General features: G+C 37.5%; 1 protein-coding gene across 3 annotated transcripts; it reads left to right on the forward strand.

Moving 5' to 3' along the window:
- The first annotated feature begins 1,673 nt into the window (after window positions 1-1,673).
- LOC114146285 (WD repeat-containing protein 37) lies at window positions 1,674-25,291 on the forward strand. 3 transcript variants are annotated; one of them, XM_028020230.1, is made up of 14 exons: window positions 1,674-1,823; window positions 3,860-4,057; window positions 15,491-15,587; window positions 16,332-16,427; window positions 16,698-16,762; window positions 19,710-19,845; window positions 20,829-20,900; window positions 20,996-21,040; window positions 21,117-21,193; window positions 21,268-21,502; window positions 22,447-22,588; window positions 22,696-22,830; window positions 23,837-23,951; window positions 25,141-25,291. In XM_028020230.1, the coding sequence occupies exons 2-14, from the start codon at window positions 3,920-3,922 to the stop codon at window positions 25,270-25,272; spliced, it is 1,485 nt and encodes a 494-aa protein (XP_027876031.1). In that variant the 5' UTR covers window positions 1,674-1,823; window positions 3,860-3,919; the 3' UTR covers window positions 25,273-25,291. The 3 variants fall into 3 exon arrangements, with proteins under 3 accessions (XP_027876031.1, XP_027876032.1, XP_027876033.1); XM_028020231.1 differs by having other exon boundaries at window positions 1,678-1,823; window positions 3,864-4,057; XM_028020232.1 differs by having other exon boundaries at window positions 1,687-1,823; window positions 3,901-4,057.
- Window positions 25,292-25,569: the final 278 nt, after the last annotated feature.

The following is a 25,569-nucleotide window of genomic DNA, read 5'->3' on the forward strand; positions in this document are numbered from 1 at the left end:
CGGCTGCTCGTGAACTTTTACAGGGCGATGATCGAGAGCATCCTCTGCCTCAACATGACTGTGTGGTATGGTAGCTGCACAGCACTGGAGAGGAAACAACTGACACGGGTGGTGAGAACAGCACAAGGCATTGTGGGATGCCCCCTCCCAGACCTGGACTCCATTTACACAGACCGGGTCAAGAAGAGAGCTGGATCCATAGCGATGGATTCCAGCCACCCGGGCCACAGACTGTTTGTGCCGCTGCCATCAGGCAAGCGGTACAGGAATATACGGACTACAACAAATAGACTGAGAAACAGTTTCTTCCCCACAGCCGTCAGAGCCATTACTCCCTGCCGCCCCCCCCTCCCACACATATCATAACCTTGCAGTCACACATACATATCCCCCACCCCCACACAGCCATATTGTTCTGCACTTTGCACTGTCACATTATCTGTACTTTGCCATAATTGGACCTGCTGCTACTTCTTTGGTGTGGTTGAGTGCCTTTAGTTAATTTAGTTGTATATATTGTTATTATTATTGTGTGTTTGCTTATTTATACTGTATATATTTGACCTTTTGCACGGGAGCTGCAATGGAAATTTCGTTGAATTCTGTTCAATGACAATAAATGCTATCTATCTATCTATCTAGTACATGTGCTGCTTTGTCTTTAGAGGAAACCTTTGTTTCACAGCTCGTTTGTGCCACTTAAAGAAAAAGCATAGTTTTACTATATTTGATGTATTTTTTAAAGTTATGAGATACAAAGTTGTAATTATCACCATGTAGATCACAGTTTAATCTCAGACTTTGAATTGTAATATCATGGTATTGAATTATAATTATTTTTAAGAAGCAAAACTGAATCATTTTTCACTTTTTATATTATAATTATGACTTTCAATCAAAATAATATTGTCTTTGAAACAATTACTTTAGCCAGGGCCGGATTTACAAGGATGTGGGTCCTTTTTACCAATAAGAAAAGATTATTTTACTTATGTAAATTACAGTAAATTAACTGGTAATCCTATACATCAGCAGGTATGAGTTGATGCATGCTAGGTTTAATTCATCCACTAACCAATGACTCAATCTTTTTCCCAAAGAACTGCACCATAACTTAATTTTTCAAATACCTGATATTTATATTTGTAAAAATCACAAAATATTAATACAACTCACCTAATTTTGACTGTATGAGTTTTATTTAAATTACTATGTTTGAAAAACATAGGTTTGATATGTTTCCTAGACAATAATGCCATGTTGTTCCCAAAGAAATGTACTTAAGCTTTGTAATTTTTCAATTACTTGAATATTGTTTGTAATTACAATCCAACATATTAATGCAACTCACTGAATTTTGATCCTGAGTTTTACATTATGTACGTTTGCATCTATATATATAAAAAAGAAGATAAAACCCTTTGGGGTTCCCTCCAAAAAATGGAGCCCTGGGCTACTGCCCTAGTAAGAATTATAATTATCACGAATTTATTTCAGGAGTATTTTTTCCGTATATTGATTTTAGGGATTTTAAAAATATACATTTGTTCTTGCTGTGTATTTATACATAAACACTCAGCAGAGACTAGTTATGTTCTTGGAGAAAATTACCGTTTTTATGATTTAAATGTTCGTGCTTTTATTGTGAAAAGCTTCGGGCCGGAATTGGCTTCGTTACCGTTTCTCACGTACTTGTAACGGTTCTATGACGCGGTCAACACGGATTTAAATCGCAAACCTTTAGCGCAAATAAAAACAATGACAAACGGAACAAAAACAGGAACCACACCCCGGAACAAAAAGCAGCATTAGCGGACTTTCCGGTAAGTTTGCTGCAGTGTTTTGCCCGGTCGTCTTTTTCCGTTAGCCTATTAGCTGCTAATAGGGGGAGCATAACGTTAGCCTGACTTAACGTGTTAAGAGTCCAGAGAAATGGCTCTGTTTTTAACTTGAGCCGCGTCTTAAACGTATCTTATTTCACACTAAAGTGACAGATTTTCAGCATTTAGTGTGTTGACGTTGCGTTTTTATTTTTGTTGCGTGAACAAAAGGAGCCGAGCAGACTGTGATAAGCCAGACAAAGGTGTTTTATTCTGCTGGAGAAGAGAGGAGCAGTGTCTGCTGGAAAACTGAAGACAGAAGGACAGATGTTTTATTTGAGTGTCCTCAGACCTTCTGTTAGTTCAAGGGCAAATAAAAAGCACCGAGTCAGCGGCGATTAGCTTTAAATCTGCCAACATCCTTAGACTTTCCCCAGAAATGAAAGACAATAAAGGGCGTGTTGATCAATCTTTGACATTCATCCTGAACATTCATCCAGCTTGTTCTTACAAAAAAGGGCTGTGCATTAAAAAAGAGCTTTATTGATTATTTCTTGTAATATAAAAGCTGAAATAAGAAGGCAGTTGCAACAATTTTATGTAAAAATCGTAACTATTTTGAAGCGAAGCATAGAAAAGTTGAATTATTTAAAAAACTCAAACACATTATATAGATTAATTACACACAAACTGACGTTTTTAGGCCTTTATTTATATAAATTATGATGATTTTCCCATTAAAATAAATGAAAACATGATTTTTAAATTTAGAATGTTACACAAGAACAATAAAAACATATATTCAGATACAGAATGTTATATTTAATACCTGATTAAAGTTTTATTTTTCTCAAATATTTGTCACATGTTCTAATTTACTGAATATCACTATATCCTTAATCTACAGTATTCCACATTAAAATGTTGCTTCTTCTCTTGTTTTCTACCATCATGACATTAAAAACAGTTTATTTTAGCTCCAGTATCTCCACTAATATTTACTCTGGGCATTAAAGGACAACAATGTGTCATATTTTATTGCCAGATTAGCTTGATAGAAAAGCCAAACATGCAAACAATTGCTGCTTCCTGGAGTTTTGTTTATAGCGCTACAATATATTGAATTACAGTTGTTGCTGCAGCATCAATTTCAGCTTATTAGATGCAATATTTGGGTGATGATCATACTTCTGGTGCTAAATAGTCCCAGATGTTATTGTGATTAATAATAATATTGTTATTTTGAGACCATTTTCAAGTAATATAATGGAAACACAAAAAATTACCAAATATTTTTGGTCTTGTTTATATTGCAAATATCTTAGTAAACTTGAAATTAAACAAAATAAACTTACGAGTTACTTGTCAGAAGGTTTTAGAAGCTTGTTTAGAGTCAATAATTCTTTAATGTTGATGAAAAACTGCTAATTCCACCGATAGATTATTTCACTGATAATATGACATTTTTATCATCTTATACGTGAAATAATCTTCCAATTGAATCAGAACTCTTTCATTAATATTAAGGAATTATTGGCTTAAAACAAGATTCCTGAAAAGTTACCTATAACCAGAGTTGAGTAGTAACTAGTTACATTTACTCAGTTACATTTACTTGGGTTACTTTTTAAAAAAATTACTTTTAGGAGTATTTTTGCTATGCTGTACTTTCTTCAGGTCCTTAAAATACCCAAATTTCCACTTAATTTTATATTATAGTCTGTCTGATTTTTAAATATTAATTAATTGATGTTAAATGATATTAATGTGCAAAAGCACAAACAGACTTCAGATGGGCTGTAATCAATAAAAAAAATTATCATATATTATCATAATTGCATTTTTTTCAATTTGAAGAGCAGAAAATAGACATAAAGAAATGCATCTGCAGACATTTTTCATGTTTCGGTCTCATCATGATATTTCTGCTTTGTCATTTAGTCTCTTTTGTTTCTACCTTATGCTTCCCACTGAATAAATACGCTCTCCAATCCTGTTTTCACGCTCCTTTCATCCGCCGGTTAACACCTTCACACCAGCCAGGCTGCCAAGTCCAATCCGCCTCTCTGCGTTCCTTCAGAGCGCCCAACGTCAGAGCCATGCCAGTGGAAAGCAGCAGCAGCTCCGGCTCCCGCCAGGCCAAGCAGAAGAGGAAGTCCCACAGCCTGTCCATCCGCCGGACCAACAGCACGGAGCAGGACCGCTCGGGCCTGCAGAGGGAGCTGCTGGAGGGACAGGTGATCACGCTCCCACTCCTCAGAAACCTCCTGCTGCTCCTGTTTAAATGTCAAACTGCTGCCTGTCGCTGTTAGCCCGCCGTCCTGCTGGCTGCACCTGTAAGCCTAAGCCAATTAGCTTTTAATGCAGCCGTTTAGAGGACATTATTGCTGGGTTAAGCATGCCACAATTACTGCATTATTGATGTAAGGTTATTTTAATTTAGCTGGGAACAGCTGGATTAGGAGAATCGCTTGGATAGATGCTGGTTTTGCTTCAGTTTGACAGGAATTAAAGCTGTTGGATGCAGAATAAATCAGATTTATCTATATTTACCTTCCGAACACAGTAAAGCAGTGAGAAAGAAAGAGTCATGCTAGTGTTGAAAAGGGGAGAGTAACTTCTCTATGTGAATTTGTTTGACGCATTCATTTGCCAGCTGTTTTCTTTTATTAGGCAGGAATGTTGTTTTATTTAAACTGGGAGCAAAAAGCAAATCTTTAAGTTTAGCTGGAGCATTTTAGTAAACTTTATGACTAGGTCTGTTGCAAACAGCAATAAATCAATCACATGATCAATTAAAATGAGCAGAGTAATTTCCATTTGTATGATTTATTATTTTTTCTTTTTCTTCTGAAAACTGGATGATTAAAGTCTTCAGTTTGGTGCTTTGGTCTCAACTAGCTCTTATTTTGAAGGACAATTTAGTTTACAGAGGCTCAATGATTCATTTTATTTGTTGTTTCTGTTGTTTTGTTTATTTATTTTGGATATTTAAAATGTCTTCCAGTTCCAGCGTTGGCTCAGTAGAATTTAGAATTTATTTTTAGATTCAGATATTTGGTTAAAAGCTTTAAAAAGTTTCTCTCACGTTTTAATTTTTTAATTTCTTTATTTTTCTGCAGTCTTTTGTTTCTGGAACTAAACAACAGCATTATCAGGATTAATATTTTTATTTTCCAATATTTTTAGTATCGAGAAGGATTTTTTAGACTTTTAGCGTCTCAGTTTTTAGTGTAATATCCGTCTTACTGGTTTAATGGGAAATCTGAACATCTGCAGTTGCCTTTATTATAATGGCTTCCAGTTATTTACCAGTGGGAGGTTAAAACTGAACACTTGATATTATTTTAGCTTTGAATAAACGTATTTTTGTGGGAATTTTTTGTGTAATAGAGACATAATTTCAGATTCTGAAGACACAGGAGATGAATATTTTGGGATTTGAACCCCTGTAAGCGTTTGTTGTGATCTTTTCCTCTCGACTTTATGTTTTCACTCTGGTCCCTTCTGGTTTCAGTCCTCTGATAATCTGGACTCCTTTGGGAGGATGGAGGTAAGTTGCAGGAGCCAACAGCCCTGATAGTTTAGGGTAGGTTGTTAGAGCTGAGAGTAAGTGTTGTGTCTCTGAAATGATTCTGGCAGTTATTTAGTAAGTAGTTTTGGTAAATCCAGTTCTGGGATGTTGGTGTTTAAAAGGGGAAATTGGGAGAACATTTTTCCTTCTAGTAGCTTTTCTCATGATCTTCTGCTCGCCTTTAATGATCTCATTTATTTGATCTACTGCTTTCTGGAATCTGCTGATGTTGTTTTGGATTCACAGATCAATAATCCGTCCAACATCGTACACACAGTGACACCAAGTGGCCAACTCTCGAATTACAACTGAAAATAACATGATGGTTATTTTCTTTCAAATCAGTTGAAAGAAACTGATTTGTAAAAATTTTCTTTTGTCTGATTTTCTTATTTTTTGTTACGTGTATCAATTTTTGTCCTTTTTGTCCTTAAAATACCAAAGTTTCCTCTTAACTTTATAATTTGGTCCATCTGAAGATTTTTAAATATTAAGTGATTGATAATTTGATCAGTTACTCAGTACTTGAGTAAACTTTTCACAAAATGCTTTTTTATTCTTTCTTGAGTAACTTATTCGACGGCTACTTTTTATATTTATTTGAATAAAAACATGTTGAAGTAGTGCTACTCTTACTTGAGTACAATTTTGGGTACTCTGTCCACCTCTGCATATTATAGATAGATAGTGTCAGGTCTAAATACCTATTAGAGACAATTTTAAACAAACACAGGAAAGACAAGAGAGTTAGATTCTTTGTTTCTCGCGAGGAGAACGGACAGAGATGTGCTTTCAGTTACAAATCTCCTACCGCTCTGAAAACACATCTCTCGCTCCTCTGTTTTATTGATTTCAGAGTCCCTATCACAGAGAGCACTGCAACTCTAAAAGGGTGGGGTCAAAGCATTTTAGTTGCAGTGCTAAATAACAATCACTAACTAAACATATGTTATCTACAATCTAAATCCTTCTTGCTCCAGGCACGGCGTCGAATGGGACACGTTGTATATCTTCAAAGCCTCCAAGCACGGCGTCGAATGGGACACGTTGTATAGCTTCAAAGCAACGGCTTTGTATTACAAAGAACAAAGCAGAGTTTCCTCCAGGGTTGTAAAACTCAGCTGGGAACAACTAACACCTCCATCTCTCAGGGAGTCCTGCTGAGAATATCTGTCACCTCCCTCTTCCAAGGAGGGATTAGGAAGAAATCAGAATTAATGAACACACAGAAACATTATCTAAATGTAACTACAAGGCTACATAATACAACAAATATTTGATAATACTAATAATACAATTTACCCAACATTTCCCTCCTGTTTATCGAATATTCCGTTCCATGCCCCTTATCCCTCTAAAAACAGTCACTTCAAATGATTTACAGCTGGGAGTTCATGTTTTGGAAAGCAAACATGTATACACTCAGAGGTCACACCCAGTCCAAAAGCCAGGATCTGGATACCTGTCAGAAGAATCCTCATCAGAGTATCCTTTGTCAACGTCAGATTATTTCTCTAATAAAGGATACATCTGTGCCTTCACCTATCACAAGTTGTAAAAACAGACATTACATCATCGACAGGAGTTTTCATTAGCATCTTAAACATAAGCACAACACAACATTCTCTAGTGTCATCGTCATCATCAGTGTCAGCATAATCAAACAATGGCTTAACTTAAAGAAAGTAAATTTGCTTTGTCATTTTCCATCAAGGGAATTACTTTAATCCTTTTTATCAAAGAAGCAGACCTTGAATGAGACCACATCCGCAGGGCACCAGGAAAACAGCTGCAAAACTGTTATGACAAAACAGAGATCAGATTCTCCAAAGGCATCAATTCATTTGTGTAGTCATCACAAATATCTTCAATTCACTGTGTCCGAGTGAATTCTCCAACGCTCGTGGCTCTGTGGCTGCTATCGTCAAAACAAGTGTGCAACCGCTTCTTCAAGCAGTGGCACTCTGCCTCAGAGACAACAGCTTGTGTTGCAGAGTTCAGAGTCAGGCTTGGAGCTCAGAACTCCAAGCCAGTCTGTATGTAGTTAGCCATGAGCAACTCATCACGTGAAGCCTTATCTCCTACTTTGTCCAGTTCTGCTCATTAAATGGTGGATGTAATCTATTCAATCTATGCTTCAATTATATATATATCACAACTCCAACCGATGGAAAATACCAAAACCCTGTAATCACCAGCTTCAAAAGACACGTTTCCAAAGTAATGTTTTGCCAAAATGTTAAACATATGCAGATCTTCCTCTTAAACCAATCTTATAAAATAGAACTAAACAAACAAAACAAAACAATAAACAAAAGCTTAAAATTTGCTGCAGTTGTACAGTTTACATTTATCATCAAAACAATGAATATCAATGTGAATTAGACAGTCCAGTTTAAATTACTTTTATAGTACAAACTGGATCTTACTGGTTATTTATCTAAAACATTCAACATGCTTTCCTTAAACAAAATTCAAAAGGTTTAAACTTGGAGAAATTATAATGTCAACTTAACAAATCTAGACATTTTCAACATATACCAATTTTACCTAGGTCTTTTACTTGTCGTTGAATTTAAAGTTTTATTCAAAATCGTTTTAAATGGATATAAATCAAAACAAAATCAAGTTTAGAAAAATCACCATAATCCCACCTGAGTACTTTTACTGATTAGTGATAACTTTAATCAATAACAGATTCTTCAAAACATTTCTTAAAACATTCTTGCTCCATTAAATTAATGCTCTGAAAATGGCTAACACAATAATATTTTTAATTTCTATAATTGTTTTCCCAAGTTAATTTACCAAAATATGCTTCATTAATCGCTATAAATTTGCTATCTATCGTTTCAAAATACTTTAGCCCATTGTCAGAACATCTTTCAATGGAGAACGACTCAAATCCATTCAAAAGAAACATATTTCACCAGACCATATCTTTCCTTTCACTTTTTTATGTGTAACACAGATCAAACATGTTCTTCAAATTTTTTTTAAGTAATATAAAAGATAAACCTATAACATATTCTCCCCCCTGATGACGCATTAACTGCTAATGCATCACAATTTCTACTACTTTAAATAACAATGTTTATGAAACAGGTTTATGATGTTCCCTGAGAAATTCTACCAAATTCAATGCTGCCTTTTTCCCAAAAGGGAAACTCGTCAAAACAAACAAAACAATTTATTTTAGCATGCTTTAAATCTTCAAGATTACTATTTTCCCAAAACACTTCACGTTACAGTTTTAAAGCTCCTTATCTCATTTTACTCTTATGATTGTCAGATAATTCATTTTACAAACTCCTCAAAAATTTTCACTAGTGTTTGACAAAGCATGTTTACCAATTAAGACTCTGTGAAGGTTTTGCATAAACCAGCCAGAGAGACGTTGAAGAAAATTCAAAATATAGTCAATAAAGAAAATCCAAAAAATGATAAATTGGACCCATACTGAAATCAACATAACAAAAACACAATACAGGTAGTAACAGAACAACTCAAACACAAACTGACCTAACACAGATATGAGGGGACATTAGATAATGGCTGATCAGACCATTAACACACACTAAGGGGTAATTAAACACAACAAAACCCTAACAAATACTGGTCAGTATATGACTAAATCTACAAATGAAAGAAAGTAATTAGTAATATTTAACAAAATAAAAGCACTGATACTTAAAGTTAACTAAATGAGTGCCCAACAAATAGCCAACCAAAGAGTCAGACCAACGAAAACAATTCAAAAATAAAAATCCAAACTACTCACTACTCAATATATAAAGTAATATTAAAAGAAAACAGAAAATCATTACCAATAGTGTCTGTGTGTGACAGTCAGGACAGCTGTCACAGACTCAGTGATTGGATGCAAAAAACTTACATTTAACATTTTCCACATTATTTCAATGCTCACTAAGTATTTGCTTGTTTAAACTATCTACACTAATCTGAGCAACCTCTATTGTCAGATCACAAAACAAACCCTTATACCCACCATAAACCCCTCCCTCACTTCTCAGAGGGACCGACTTTATGGCAGGAAAGAGAATTAATAAGGATTTTAGGAGGAACTCTTAATTTTTCTACTGCTTTATTAGGCTTTGACACTCGAATCATCAGATATGTTTTAGTTTCTTCTAATTTTAAAATTTGAACTTAAAAACCTTTTGTCGTTCCACTACTAAAATTGTAACTTATATTCTGATATTTTGTCAGGAGGTACTTTTAGATGATGGGAGAGAAAGTGATTTACATCACACCTTCCCATTCTGTCCCGCTGAGTTGCTGCAAGGGAGTTACTTCGCACTTAAAAATAGTGGTATGCAAAGAGGCTTCACACGTTAATTAGTTGAATCTAGTGGGGTAGCAGTTACAGCCCAGCTATGTGGCCCTCCTGTGGAGCTGCTGCAAGGGGGGCTGCAAGTCCCCTGATCTACATTATTCTCTACAAAAGTTCCACCAGATCCTCTTTGATTAACCCATAAGTTATTTCTAACTTAATATTATCCTTCAACAACAATTTTGTACAGTGTAGCAAACTTTTTCTATATTCAATCAATTTCTAGTCAACAAGTGAGTTACTTCTATTTTATTCTGTCTTAATCATCCATAATTCTTGTAGATTTAATAATATTTTATCTATCCTAAAGTTTTGGTCAGTTTAAAAAGACTGATTGTGAAACTATCTAGAATCGGTTGCATACTGCAGTTTGTTGTTATCTGAGCAATGCCTCTTACAGTTAGAGCCTGTTTCTATTTATTTATTCACTTTTGTATCTGTCTTACCATCCCCCCAGTTGAGACATGCAAAACCGCCATGGCTCAACATTACAGCCCACCTATACAAATTTGTCGGCAAGATAGGCTTATTTGCAGGTCACTTATAGATTTGATCTTCTATTTTTGCTCCATTTTTAATCCAAAGAACTTTTTCGTTTTCAGGACTTAATTGTTGCATGTCTTTTAGGATCTTATGTCATATGTTGAATTTTTTAACCATATGGAAGACCTTTATTTGCCCCTCCGCTGCTTTTTTTTTTTTTTTGTCCTCTCATCAGCGAAGGCGTTCCCTAGAGACACTTTATCGTTCCCTGTGGTGTGTGCGGCACATTTACAAATCGCCAGTTGATTTGGTAGCTGCACAGCTGTCTGCATGAGTTGCTATAAGAATGTGCTCATACAGGAGAGATGCCTTGCAGACGAAAAAAGTCATATTTGTTTGTCTAAAACCGCATGTGGCATTTTTAATGTTAACTGATAAAACAGTACAATAGGAGCACTAACGTCTACTGCCATAGAAGCAGCAATCACGGCTCTCACACAGTAAGGCAAGGCACACGCCACACTATTAAGTTTGGAAGAAAAATATGCTATTGGTCTCATTTTATCACCATGTTGTTAAACTAGTACCGAGGTCATATGCTGACCTTTGCAATCCACCATCTGGAAAAAAAGGTTTTTTTATAGTCTAGTAAGGCGAGCGCAGCACTCGACACTAGAGCCTGTTGTATTTCACATAGTGTTTTTTCTGCTTCCTCTGTCCATTCCAAAAAGGAAGACATTTTAGATCTTTATCATACATTAGTTTGCTTAAAGGAGCCACAATTTCTGCATAATTAGGCACCCAGTTCCGACAATAGTTAATTAACCCTGTGGAAGCACTAGTTTCTATGTTTGAGGAAGTAGTTACCCAATCGGTAACTGCTTCTCCTTCCTCAACAAGATTACCTAATTGATTCCACTGCTCATTTCTTTGTTTAAACAGAGATACATGCGGGGAGGTCCACGTTCTGTCTAAAGATTTTAAATCATCAGGAAGATCAACAGCTGCAACGGCTGTGTGTTCTGTATTTGTATACAGATAGGTCACTGTGATCTTAGCTGGAGTGACCTTGTTGAGCCTGTCTTCATAATTCTTGTCAGGCCCAGCCGCATTCTTGAACCAAAGAGTTATGTGTAAATTGTCAGGAGTGCCTGAGCAAAGTTATGTGGGGGTCTGTCGGGCACATCTAATGTATAACAATAGTGTGGATTTGCATTTCCCTTAACAACAAAGAAATCTCCCTTTTTATTTCTGACTGCCTTTTAACTGCTATGTGCCCATCAGTGGTTGGAATCAAAGCTAATCCTAGCTATATAGGGCCATCTCTGCCTAATAAGTTTACTGGGCATTCTGGGAGCATCAAAATGGACAACTGACAAGCTTGTCCCTGTGGATCTCTAAGCCAGACTGGCTCCGATTCATTGACTTGTGTTAATTTTCCCCCAGCTGACCTCACGACGACAGTTTCCCCACTAATCTTTACCCCAGAAATGTTTTCTCTGCACGTTGTCCTACATGCACCAGTGTCACAAAGGAAAACTACAGGCCTACCATTCATGAAAAGAGTTATTTCTGGTCTTACACTATCCATAGATAATAAATCCTGTAGATTTAATTGGACCTCTTCACTCTCTAAACTTTCTGATTCTAGTCATGCTGACTGATCTGTGTATTTTTCTGGGCAATTTCTGGCTATGTGTCCTTCCTTCCCACAACACCAACATCCTAAATCATTTTGTTTAAAATTATTATGTCTGAAATTATTTTGTCTGTAGTTCCCTCTTCCCATTCTCCCTTTCTGTCCTCTGGGGTTTTGACCTCTACCCCTGAAGCTTCCTCTTCCTCTCCTTTCTTGATTAAATATTTGCTCCTCATCTTGGAAAAAGGCTCCTGAAACCTTTTTCTTTTCTTTTGAGACCTTTTCTGCGTGTATAGCGTGGTTGATGTATTCATCTAAAATCCCAGTCCTCAATCCTATGCAATGTTGATGCATTCTCAGGCTGTATTCATCAAACGATTCTTCCTCCTCTTCTCTTTTTTGTGCTAATTCTAACCAAAAGTTTACATCCTCATACCCGTCTTTGTGCATTTTCTTTAAATTTGACTTTGTTTTTTGTTTTATTTTATCCTGCAGTACTGTTAGTTTTTGTGAGTTTAGACGGCCGTCAAAGTTATAGTTTGTTATCCATTTATCTAAATGTTTTATTTTATGCGGATCCTGATTTTCAACATATTTCCAGTCAGTTGTTTTTAAACTGTCTGTTGGCTTATTCTTACTTATATTTTTCCCCATTTTTTTTTTTTTTATTTATAAAATTTGGCCCAGTTTGTCGACGCCTAGGGAGTCCTAAAAACTGGGGTTCTGTTCAGTAGGCCAGCAATTGAAACAACCTGTTGAGGTAACCCACGCTTCAACTCTTTCGAGTGGGGGTTCTTACCTCTGCATCCTCAAGAGGTTTGCTGGTTACAATCCTACTGTTTTATATGAGGTAAAATACCAAGTGGTATTTACACCTCCAAGCACTCGCACAATCACACACTGGTTGCGGACTTTAAGCGCCTACTTCGCCGGACTCCGCCGTCCGTTCCAATTACAATTTTAGTGCCTGATTTAAATATTTTTTATTGTTGATTAAATTTTATTATTATATATCGAATTGAGGAAATTTTATTGTTGTTATCATTTTATTATTATTCCGAATTTATTAAATTTTATTATTCTCGTTTTTATCGCCTAAAAAAATTTTTTTTTTTTTTTTTTTTTTTTATCGCCTAATTAATTAAATTTTACAGCAGGTTTGCACCAGGCTCCGTGCACCTGTTTCAACGAAATTTTGCGCAAGGACTTCGTACGCCCTTCACGGATTTCTGTGCTCTATTTTTACCTGTTAGAGTCTAGAATTTACAGGGTTTTGTATTCGCGCAATGACATTCTCAGTCATTCGCCACACTTTTAAACAAGAATCCACTCACCCTCTGTCTTCCCCTCGGAGTCGTCAACCGTCAGATTCCAACAGGTAGGCCGACACCAGCCCTTCAACAGGTTTTGAGAAGTTTCCAATAAGAAACTTGCCGTGCGCACGGTCTTTACCGGAGTCGACCAGACCTGCTGGGATCTGTTCGGTATGTTGACTTCCGGCTGCGAAGGACCATATAAATGTCAGGTCTAAATACCTATTAGAGACAATTTTAAACAAACACAGGAAAGACAAGAGAGTTAGATTCTTTGTTTCTCGCGAGGAGAACGGACAGAGATGTGCTTTCAGTTACAAATCTCCTACCGCTCTGAAAACACATCTCTCGCTCCTCTGTTTTATTGATTTCAGAGTCCCTATCACAGAGAGCACTGGAACTCTAAAAGGGTGGGGTCAAAGCATTTTAGTTGCAGTGCTAAATAACACTCACTAACTAAACATATGTTATCTACAATCTAAATCCTTCTTGCTCCAGGCACGGCGTCGAATGGGACACGTTGTATATCTTCAAAGCCTCCAAGCACGGCGTCGAATGGGACACGTTGTATAGCTTCAAAGCAACGGCTTTGTATTACAAAGAACAAAGCAGAGTTTCCTCCAGGGTTGTAAAACTCAGCTGGGAACAACTAACACCTCCATCTCTCAGGGAGTCCTGCTGAGAATATCTGTCACCTCCCTCTTCCAAGGAGGGATTAGGAAGAAATCAGAATTAATGAACACACAGAAACATTATCTAAATGTAACTACAAGGCTACATAATACAACAAATATTTGATAATACTAATAATACAATTTACCCAACAGATAGATAGATAGATAGATAGATAGATAGATAGATAGATAGATTTTAGCAGACAGTGTATTTTGATTTCTGGCAAAGAATAAAAGCAGCATCACCTTTTCTTTTTCTAGTTTGCAACCAAACATTTAAATTAAGTGTTTGTAATTATTAATACTCACACCAGTTATCAGATTAGTCCTGGTAAAGAGCTTTCTTGTTTCTCTACTGTTTATGAATATTTCCACCATCCTCCTTTTGAAAATAATGATCTTTGTTTCGGTCAATTATCAGTATATTGTTCCTAATTATTTATGTTAAATATAGGGAGTTTTATATTGCCCTTTTTAAAATGATCATAATTAAACATAAATCAAAGTTATTGAATACAGGGCTTGAGAAATCTGCTCCATCATTGCTTTCTTTTGTAAATTATTCTCATAATCACGTCTCATTTGATGGTACGCCGCCGCGCCGTGATTCCTGGCAAGCCTTTCATTTCTGCCCAGAGTTTGTGCCGTGGCACTGAGCTCTCCGCCGTCGGCTTCAGGCTCGTCACACTCGACTGGTTTTCTTTAAAAACGTCGCAGCAAGAATCAGTTCAGCTGAAACAAAGAGATCTGCTCTCTGCTTCGCCAAGGAAATGCAGCTGTGTTGTTCCTGCTGAGCTGCAGCTGTAAACGATGCAGGATTTAATCTGTGCTCATGATTTAAGATGCTAAAACAGATTGAGGGATAATTCATGTTAAAGAGGAAAAGATATATAAATCTGTGTTTGGATAGAGGTGAAAACTGGCAGAGAGAAACTACTTTTACATCAGACTCACAAAACATTTTTATAACATGAGCTCATTATCATTGTGAACCAGCAAGTCTAAACCTGATTTGATTTTATATTCTGTGAAGGAAACAAATCTGCTCGGCTCATTTTGATTTCCTTCCTTCCTCAGATACCAGAATTTATTTTACGTTAACATTATTTCTTCTTGGATCTGGATTTTCTGTTTTAGATGCCAGTCAGCAGGTGTTTGATTCATTTTGGAGGTCTTATGGACATCGAGCTGCAAACTGCTGCAAATTTTAAAGTTTTGCACAACTTTTAAATAATTTTTACAACCAGTCTTGCAATACAGTTGAAGCCGTATATTTACATACACAGACACATTTTTTCAGACCAAACTTCTCATTTTAGGTAAATTAGAATCACCAAAGTTTTTTCTATTTGTTTAATGCCAGAAAACTTAGCAAGAAAGTTTTTTTTAATTTCTTTTTGAATTCAGAAGTTTACAATATCAGGGATAATTTTCTTTTAACTGGATGACTTGGGTCGAACGTTTTGGGTTCACCCAGCTTTCTGGCATTCAGAAAATATAAATAATTTTAGTGATTCTAAATGACCTATAAACAAGAAAAGTTTTGTCTAATTTAACTTCAGACAGTGAGGAAGAAAATGTCTTTTTATTTGGTTCCAGTTGTACTTATATTAGCATTTCTTTCGTCTTGCAGGACTCCAAACTGCCACTGTCCCTGAGGACCAACCTGTTGGATCTGTTCAGTCAGATCGAGAGAGAGTTCGAAAACCTTTACCTGGAAAATATTGAACGTAAGTTTTCCAAAACTGCTGGGAGATTTTTGTCTGATTGTAATATTTGCAAAGTTTTTTCTAATATTTTAGTTGTAGATTTTAATTCTAAAAGTCTCCAAGCAGCTTCTAAATCTGTTATGTAACTCAACATCAGTAGGACAGTTTGGATATTCAGAAGAAGCTCTAGTTGTTGTTAGCTTAGCTTAGGTACTGACCAAATAGTCAATTTATTGTCGGTCCTCTTCAATAAAAATAATAATTTAGCATTAAAATGAACAGCTCTCCAATGCAGAGGTTTAAAATATATCTTGATATACTGTAAGTTTAATTTGAAATCCAACTTCAAATGAAATGAAAATGGTTCCATGTGATGCAGGTAAGCTAATGACTTCTGAAAACTACTCAACAGAATAAATCTGAGCTTTGCCTTCAAGCTAGCTTCACTGAAAGTAATCATTTTTAGACTTTTTTATTTCTCCTGCTCCAGTTTTATAGTTGCATTTGTTTAAAAATCATTTCTATGAACAACTTGAAGGTTTGTTAGATGGAAAAGCTTCACTCTCTTGTTTTTAAGGTCATTTTTTTAAATGAACTGAAATTAAATGTTTTATATTTGACCTAACTTGTCCAGAGCTTTTCTACATAGATTCTTAATCACCGTGAACAAAGATCTATTTGTGACCTGGTGCAAACACCAAAACTTTCCAGGACCTCCTCCTGTAGCCACTGAAACTGCTAACCGAAGCATCCTGTGACTTTCAGTCCGCAGAGAAATCGAATCCCTGAACGATCGCTTGGCTGCAGACGGACAAGCTGTCGAAGGAGCAGATTTAGCTAAAGGAGCTCTGAAAACGAAAGGTGAGTCATTTTATCAGACATATTTAAATGAAAGTATAAAAATGCACAAAACCTTTCATTTTATCCCCATCTTATAATAAACTAGGCTAAATCTTTCCTGCTTAAGATCATTTTTGTTTGGTAGGTGCAATAACAATTATATACTAATTTTCTTTTCAATATCGCAGTTTAGTTTAGGTTTTTGTCTTTTATTGACGTGTGAAAGATGAGTTTTCAGCTTGTGGCTGAATCTCCTCTGATTTCTTTGTCTTTTTCTGTTTTGATGCGCAGCGAGCCACAGCACCAGCCAGCTGTCTCAGAAACTGAAAACAACCTACAAGGCGTCCACAAGCAAGGTACAGACTTCACTACCAATGGATTTCGTTTTTCATTTACTGTTATTGCTCTGTTAACTGAAGGTTAAATAAAATGTTATAATATTTAATTTAGATATGGGTAGAAGAGAACTGTGCATTCTTGAGTGAAATATGAATTGATGTGTGAATGTTAAAGAGAGGAACTGCTGTCTTTTCACCCTTTTTTCACTCATAGCCGCGTTCAAATTCTTGCCATGCCAGAGTAGTAGGCGGATCCCGCAACTTCAACGTAACCAGTTGGGAGTTGTGGGGTGGAGACTCATGGGTAACTTGTAAAATTTCTCCCCCCCCTGTGTGCCAATATGCATGAACAGCCCAGCCAGGGGGTCGACACTTCCTCCCCACGAGACTTGGTCATTCAAATGTAGGAGTTTGAGCTTTTCTCTCAGTTTCTGCCTGAGATAAAACTCCTCTTATCTCACTAACAGGCTTGTTTTCAGTTGCATCTCTTTGGCTTTGAGTTAGCTTCTTTTTGGCATTCACATAATGGTACACTGTGGAGATGTCTTTAGTTTAAAGCAGTTGTTATTTACAAACGCTTTTTATGCCAAAAGTAGGAGATTCACCCAGAAGGGGGATTCAGATGCTGACATAAACTGTTGCTCAGTTGCAATCCAATGTGCAGTCTGCTCAGCCCCTCATGTTTTCACTTTGTGAAGAGTTTTTGAAGAGTTGCAACCACCGGATAGAACGTTTTGGCGCTAGGATGAGGTGTTCTTTTTTTATTTTATTTTATTTTTATTTTTAGTTTATTTCGCAAAACTGCAATTGAAACACTTTTTTTGTATCACGTGATCAACAACCGGATGGATGTTTCTACTGATGGAGACCACAAAGAAGACGACAGGAAGTGTTTGATGATGTACAAACTTATTCACGTGATTTTTATTGTGTTTCTTATTTAATTGAAACACCACAGTTGCGATACTGCGTTTTTTGACATTAGTGGAATATTGACAGTGTTTTCCACACATTTGTAATGAAAACTCAGATACTGTGTGGTTTGACTCAGCCACAGAACAGGACAGGTTTGGGTTCAGGAAAAAAGCAGCTAGCACCTATGCAGACCACACACATCCTGGACATAAACTGTTTTTTACTGTTTACCTTCCTGACAATGCTACAGAGACAGTGGCAAACACCCTAGAGTTGTTTTAAAATACTCTCTGAGTGCCACATGTTACAAACACACATTCTGGTAACTAAAGGGAGAACAGGTAGCAGAAAAAAACCAGTCGGATCTATCCAGAGTCCAGCTGACAGCTCAGCAGCTCAGCCACGTTCTGTGCATCGTCACTCACTCTGCTTCCCTCAGAAAACCTCCCCAGACCTTGCAGGGACCGCTTACATCTCGTCTAAATCCGTTTATTTTCTGACAGACTTCACGTCCTGCTCGGCGTTCTGCGTTTGGGTTTGAATCTTTGTTTGGCTGCAGCAGACTGCACACCTCAATCTGCAAAAACACAAAATCTTAACAAGTATTTTTGTTTAGTTTCATGTGCAAATATTTTAGTGTATACATACTGTTTCAGCAGGAAATAGGAGCTTGTTATAAGTCAATAATTTCTTAATTCTGCTGAAAAAGTTCTAGTTCCATTGGCAGATTATTTTGCTTATAGCACAGGAAAATGTCTTTCTATAAGTGAAATAATCTGCCAATGAAACAAGCACTTTTTCAGCAAAATTAAGGAATTATTTACTTAAAACAAGCAAATGTTTGTTGCTGAAAAATTACTTGCAAGTTAGTTTTGTTTTATTTTAAGTGTACTAAGAAATTTGCACTAGAAACTAAACCAAACATAGTTGGTAAGGTTTTGAGTTTTTGCAGTGCAAACTGTAGCTCACTAATAGCTGAGTGCTTCAGACTCGGTGCTCACAGCTTTACTCTGCAGTGCTAAAACCATAAACTCCCCTCAGTCCCTGCTGCTGTTGCTGCTTTACTTTAACTGCATCATCATGCATCAGTATTGAACTGGAATCATTTCTGGATCCATCACAAATAGGTGGGAAAACAATAATTTACTTCTCTGTCCCATAAAGTCCCCTTGGTTTTCTGCTGCTGGAGTCTTTTACTCACTAACAATCAGCAGCAGTGTTTTCCATCTGCTCGAGTCATTTGAAGAAATAAATATTTTTAGACTGTCTCTGTTAAACAGGAAGACTGAACTTCCTTTCAGATGAATGATGCCTTTTTTCTCCTCCTTCGTTTCAGTCTGAACTTATTTAGCAGTTTGTGTCCAAAACGCACCAGGACTCCTGTTTGCATCATTCCCATCTTTAATGTAAACGCCTCCATCAAACCTTGATTCAACTGATACATTAACGATAACCTGTTTCTTGTCCCACCAGCTTTCACCCTGTTTTTATTTATCCTTTGAGCTGTTTTGATAAATTTACCTTTTTATCTACTGATCCAATTGAACCCATTTATGTTGATTTGATCTTTATGTTGCAGATCTGTTTTTGCCATTAGCCGATGTTTTTTGTTTTCAGCATAAGGTTTGCAGGGTTTATACCTACTCTGGTTGATTTTAAAGCAAACAACAGGGTATTAAATTGGTCAACAAATGGCCTCAGACTAATATGTAATGTAAACTTAAAGCTTCTTAGCCCTGGCGTACTACAAGGACCCTGCAGAGCATCTCCTCCTGACCTGCTTCCTCCCTAAGAACAGGATTCCTGCACAGCTCTGAAAAGATAAAATGGGATCAGTTAAAGCTAAACAAAGTGAGATTAGCCTAATTAATCAAATAAAGTTAAAGAAAAGGAGCTTTATTTGACTAAAAAGGTGCCAGTAAAGCTAAAATAATCCCTCAGAATAAAAAGAAAAACCAAAAAGTGATTCCATTTTAAGAAGCTGCGTTCAGGAACCCTGCCGTTGCATTTTCGTCGTTCTGTTGTAACGTTGGTGTGGCGTCGGTGTCAGATTGTGTCCAGCTTCAAAGCGACCACGTCCAGAGCGGTTTGCCAGCTGGTGAAGGAGTATGTCGGCCACAGGGACGGCATCTGGGACCTGAGCACCACGCGGGCCCAGCCTGTGGTGCTCGGCACCGCATCTGCAGGTACGCAGGACTAACTCACCTTGTTTTGTTTTTTAAATACAACTTAAATGTATTTCGTTTTTTTTTTCCTGTACTGCCTTCAATATTTAGGTTTCTTCTGCTGTTTGTCCAATAAAACCTGGACGGATTTATTGTCAGAGATTTGTAAAAAAAAAAAAAAACCTGGAGAGAAATGAATGTTTTGGCAACTTTAATTTGCGTTCATTTACGCAGTTGAGAAAAAAATACCTTTAATTGAACTTGAAGTTCTCTGTTTACAGGAGAAGTAATAATAGTGTCTAATAATTGTGTTATTGGTGTTTTTTTTCTCTTTTTAGATAATTTGTTTTTCTAATATTTCTTACATTTACCTTTTCCAAGCATGCCAACATATTTACCTGAATCCTTATCAAATTCAGACACCTTGTAACATAAATGGTTTAGTTTAACAGTTTAAAAACTATAAATATGCATCTACAATGCAGGATTTCACAATTATTTTTAGTATTTTTTGCAATCAAAATCAGATCTGTGTGGTTCTACTTTATAAATATTTGCAATAAATTTACAATATTTATTTCTCATGTCCAAAATCTACATAAAGAACAAAAACTGGACTTTAGATTTATTTGGTAAAATACTAAAAATAATAATAGATTTTATTTGTAATTCCCTTTATATGTTTAGATCTCAAAGGACAAAAATAAAAACAAACCAATTACAATGGATACAAGTATCTATAATCTGTGTAAAATAAAAATGTGTCCAAGTGTGTGAATTGCAATCTGTAGATTTTTCCATCACCATTTCAGAAAAAAACGATCAAAAACAAGAATATTTTGTTAACGTGACCCCTGAGTAGAAGTAGGAAACAGTGCCGCCCACTGGTGTTTTGGGGTATTTTTGTTCAAAATTTGAAATAAACCTGCAGAAAAGTGCAAGGGTTTGTTCATTATACACTATTTTCTATGAAAAACCTCAGACTGTTGAATTTATCCTGACAGACCACACTGCCATGCTGTGGAGCATTGAGACCGGAAAGTGCCTCCTCAAGTACCTGGGTCACCAGGGATCAGGTAGCATCCAAAATATTTGATCATAATGTGTTGTAGCGTTATTGGACGGTATAGAAACAGCAAGTTTCATTGATGTTTGGTCTGTTTTTCCTCAGTTAACTCCATTAAGTTCCACCCCAGTGAACAGATGGCTCTGACTGGTAACCATCCACGCTTCCATCATTCAGATAATTACTATCTGCAGATCCGTTTTAACCCTCCGTCTCTCCTCTGCAGCCTCTGGAGATCAGACGGCTCACATCTGGAGGTACCTGGTGCAGCTTCCCACTCCTCAGCCCATCGCTGACACCACTGTAAGCTTGGTCTGCAGCTGTTCGCTCATCACAGCAGATTTTATTTCTGATTCACTCCCCTGTCCGTCCTGCAGACGCCCTGTGAAGACGATGTGGACTCTTCGGATAAAGACGACGGCGACGGCGATGCGGAGGGCCCAAACGACTGCCCTTCGGTCCGCGTACCGACCACGACGCTGCGCAGCCATCAGGGCGTGGTGATCGCTGCCGATTGGCTGGTGGGGGGCAAACAGGTGGTGACGGCCTCCTGGGACCGAGCCGCCAACCTGTACGACGTGGAGACCTCGGAGTTAGTCCACTCGCTCACTGGTAGGATGCTCCGGGGTTAGTCGGGTTCAGTTTAAAGAGGACAAGTTATGCAAAATTTTGCACATTTTGTACTTCTATTTGGATCTCAGCTGCTTCTAAAAACAGACTAAAAAACAAACATCCAGCCAGTTTTAGGCAGTACGTTTATATTTTTTAGTGTCTTGAAAACAAGCTGTTTAAAAATGTTCCTGAATGTAACGTCACAAATCAGAAACCCAGCCTGTTACCTAGCAACCCCAGTCAAGCCCTGCCCGTTACCTAGCAACCCATGCTGTTCGCCAACTGGTTTTATGGTGATACAGGGCATACAGGGGTATGCCCTGTACAGTGGCTGCTGCTGCTTAGATGTTGGTTTTAATCTCTTTATCCATTCCAATTACTTGTTTTCTTTTTGTTTTGCCCTTTGACATCTAGAGATATAAAGTGCAATATAAATTAAATCCATTATTATTAATATTGTTATTAGAAATGTTTTGTTCTTGATTTACCATCCAGAAACCACTTGCTGCATTCTTGTTGGTTGTGCATGAGGCTTTACTAATGCTTTTCAAAGATGTACGGTTGTATAATTTGCTGCTAAACGAATGTTGAGTTGGGGGGGCGTGGCCAGCAGCAGCTTATGTGGATTTAAAGTGAAAAGACACACAAAAGCAGATCAAAATAGGCAGAACTGAGCAGACTAAAACCTCATTATCTAAGAATGTTTTTATGCAAAAAGAAAAGTAATGGACATGATTTGTATAAATCTGTCCTAACCTGTTCAAGGAAGCATCTTAACGTCTCAAACACCTGTAATCTTTAGATGTCTCTGTGCTTCAGCACCTGGCTTCAGTATTCGCTCTTTAGCAGAGCTCTGTAGAGGCCAGTGAGGCAGTTTCACCATTTAACTCAAGTTTGTGGGACAAAGGACACATCAAAGCTTTGAAACAAATGTGTCTGTGAAGGTCACGATCAGGAGCTGACCCACTGCTGCACCCACCCCAACCAACGCCTGGTGGTCACTTCCTCCAGAGACACCACCTTCAGGCTGTGGGACTTCAGAGACCCGTCCATCCACTCCGTCAACGTCTTCCAGGGACACACAGAGTCAGTCTGACGCAAATAAGCATTTAAAAATCTAGAAAATAACTAAAATTCTGCAGGTTTCCTGAATGAAAGCGAGTGTGTGAAAGCTGTGCCCTCGTCCCCTGCAGCACGGTGACGTCCGCTGTCTTCACCGTGGGAGACAACGTGGTGTCGGGCAGCGACGACCGCACCGTCAAAGTGTGGGACCTGAAGAACATGCGGTCGCCCATAGCAACCATTCGCACCGACTCTGCTGTCAACAGGTGTGTGAGCTGCAAACCTGCTGATACTCGTCAAACACCAACAAAAAATCAGACTGACGAAAAATCATCATGGCAATCACAATAACAACATATTAAAACTAAAAGCACAAAAGTAACATTTTTGCTTTAGGAAAGATCTCCTGTTTGAAGGTGTGAAATTCAAACACACACCTTGAATTATTGTTTATGTACATAGATATGTGCGCCCAGATCGGTCTCACTGCACATGCAGATTGGTGGCTCGAATAACGCCATAGAGAGGAAAATAAACTTTTTCTTTACAGCTGGAGACAAAAAATGCAGCAAAGCATCGTCTCACCTGAACTGTTGATGCTAAACTGATTTGAACAAATGAAAATCATGTAAATCCCAAATACAAAAGCACTAAAGACATGAGAAATGATCCCATGTTCAGCTTGTTGCATCAGTCCTGTTTCCAAAGTGACTCAGTTAAAGTCTTAGCGTAAAATCATGTAACTTAATGTGAAAACGTTCTGCAGTCCGTGAGAATCTTTGGCTTTCATGGTTTTTCTCATCGCTTGGTACATTTGCACAACAATGCGTCGTCCATTTTTAAATCAGTAAGAACTACAAAACCTGTTTCACTTGCTCAAAATGGATACTTCATTCCTCAAAAGTAATTTAGAAAAACTTGGGAAAATAAAACTTATGATTATTTGTGAAGCCTAATTGGTTACTTGTTTTGGGGGTTTGCATGAAATAAAGGTGAAAACAGAAGTTTATAGGTTCTATTATTACATTTTATTCATTCTACTTTGTTTCTTTAAATCCTAATTAAATCACATTTTTACCACCAAATAAAGGGAAATCCTCTCACAAAGTCAGAATGATTAATTTCTTTAGGCTGCGCTCAGCTGTGGGAAACAATCTGTCCTCAAATTTTCATCCAGTAACTTCATCACCAACATCTCCTTTAAATCTGTTTTCTTCGTCACAAGTGCAGCAGGAGTTAGGAATAATTATTCTACTTCCTGTTTCCCATCAGGATCAGCGTGTCGGTGAACCAGAAGATCATCGCCCTTCCTCACGACAATCGGCAGGTCCGACTGTTCGACATGTCCGGAGTGCGGCTGGCTCGGCTGCCGCGGAGCAACAGGCAGGTCAGTCGGCAGGACGTGAACTCCAGATGGACTTTTGTTTTTAGTTTGTTTAAGGGTGATCAATTTTATAGATAATTACATAAATAAAATTCAATTAAAAAATATTTGGTACAGTCCAAACTGACCAGGTTTTTGCATTCATGGTAATTTGGTTCTGCCATAACCAAGCAAGGTGAGTAAAATATTCACCTTTCTTTAGCATCAAAAATGAAGAAACTTTCACTATGTAATAGTAAGACCATTAAAAAAATTAAAAACAGATTCAAAATCCAACAGGAAGCCAGTGAAGAGACGATGAAACTGAAAGTCGTGCCGCAGCATTTTGTACCATCTGTAATGTACTGTCTTCAAATCCCACAAGTTATGTTGAAATGTTCAGCTCAATCTCAAGATGTGGGATATTATTTTTATTTCCAAATGGCGTTACCATGGCGATGTAATTGGCCAGAAATACCCTGGGAATGAATGGAGTCGAGAATTGAAAAATCCTGAAAATCCACAGCTTTAGAGGATTTTCTCTCATCATAGTTTCTACCATTTAACTTTCAGTTTGTAGGTAAATCTGTGGTCTGTTCAGAGGTGAAGACGGCTTGTTGATTCCTCTTAGAGTTTTTCTACATCTTCCCTCTAAATGCTGCAAAGTTTGAGGGAAAAGTCAGATTTCAGAGTGGAACGGCCGATAAGTTAAAGTGAGGAAGACCGTCCTTTTATTCACTGATGAAGAGTTTTTAACTCATCCTCATGGCTACAAATATCGCCCTACAGCTGTTTTTCTCAAACTGGTGGTCCGTGGGCTTGTAAACATCTTGTTTATATGCAAGATACTGCATGTAAACAAACGTTTTTTTGCCATGACGTTAGCTTAAAGTGCGACGCATGCAGTTAGTTTACCAAAGGATTCTCTTTGAAGTCTATTTGGCTTTTATTATGTTTCTGAATTACAAACAAAATTCTGTTTAAAATTCTGAATAAAATGTTGTTAATGCACACAACTCTTGGTAAAGAACAACTTATTGCTCGATTTCCATTCGACATCATTGGAAAGCTTAGAATCCAAACTTTGAGAATCTGTAAATAAGTCAAACACTCCCAATGTTTTCATGACTTTATTTTCTGTCAAAACGCTTCCAGTGATATCTGAAGGAGCTTTTGATTGAATTTTTAGTGATTGTTGATGGATGTTGTTCAGGGTCACCGTCGGATGGTTTGCTGCTCCGCCTGGTGTGAGGACAACACCGCCTGCAACCTGTTCACCTGCGGCTTCGACAGGCAGGCCATCGGCTGGAACATCAACATCCCGGCTCTGCTGCAGGAGAAATAAAATCCTCCTCTTCTCTTTCTTCTTCTTCTTCACGTTGTTAGCACACAGTGAAACCTCACCCACAGCGTGTGTTTGTGTCTCGACAGATGTAAGCAGTTTAGTTTAGATGTTAGAGTGACTCCATGGAGTCGGCCTTTAAAGCCTAAGGATTGTTGAAGTTCCTCAGATCAGACTTTCTCCAGGTTGAGGGGCTTGAAAATCATCTGTCTCACTTTCCGTCACTATTAGCAACAAAGGCAAACCTCTGAACCACTCACTGATGAAAGCACAAACAATGTACAGAAGCTCCTGCTTACT

Source organism: Xiphophorus couchianus, chromosome 6, assembly GCF_001444195.1.
Source record: "Xiphophorus couchianus chromosome 6, X_couchianus-1.0, whole genome shotgun sequence".
Taxonomy (NCBI): domain Eukaryota; kingdom Metazoa; phylum Chordata; class Actinopteri; order Cyprinodontiformes; family Poeciliidae; genus Xiphophorus; species Xiphophorus couchianus.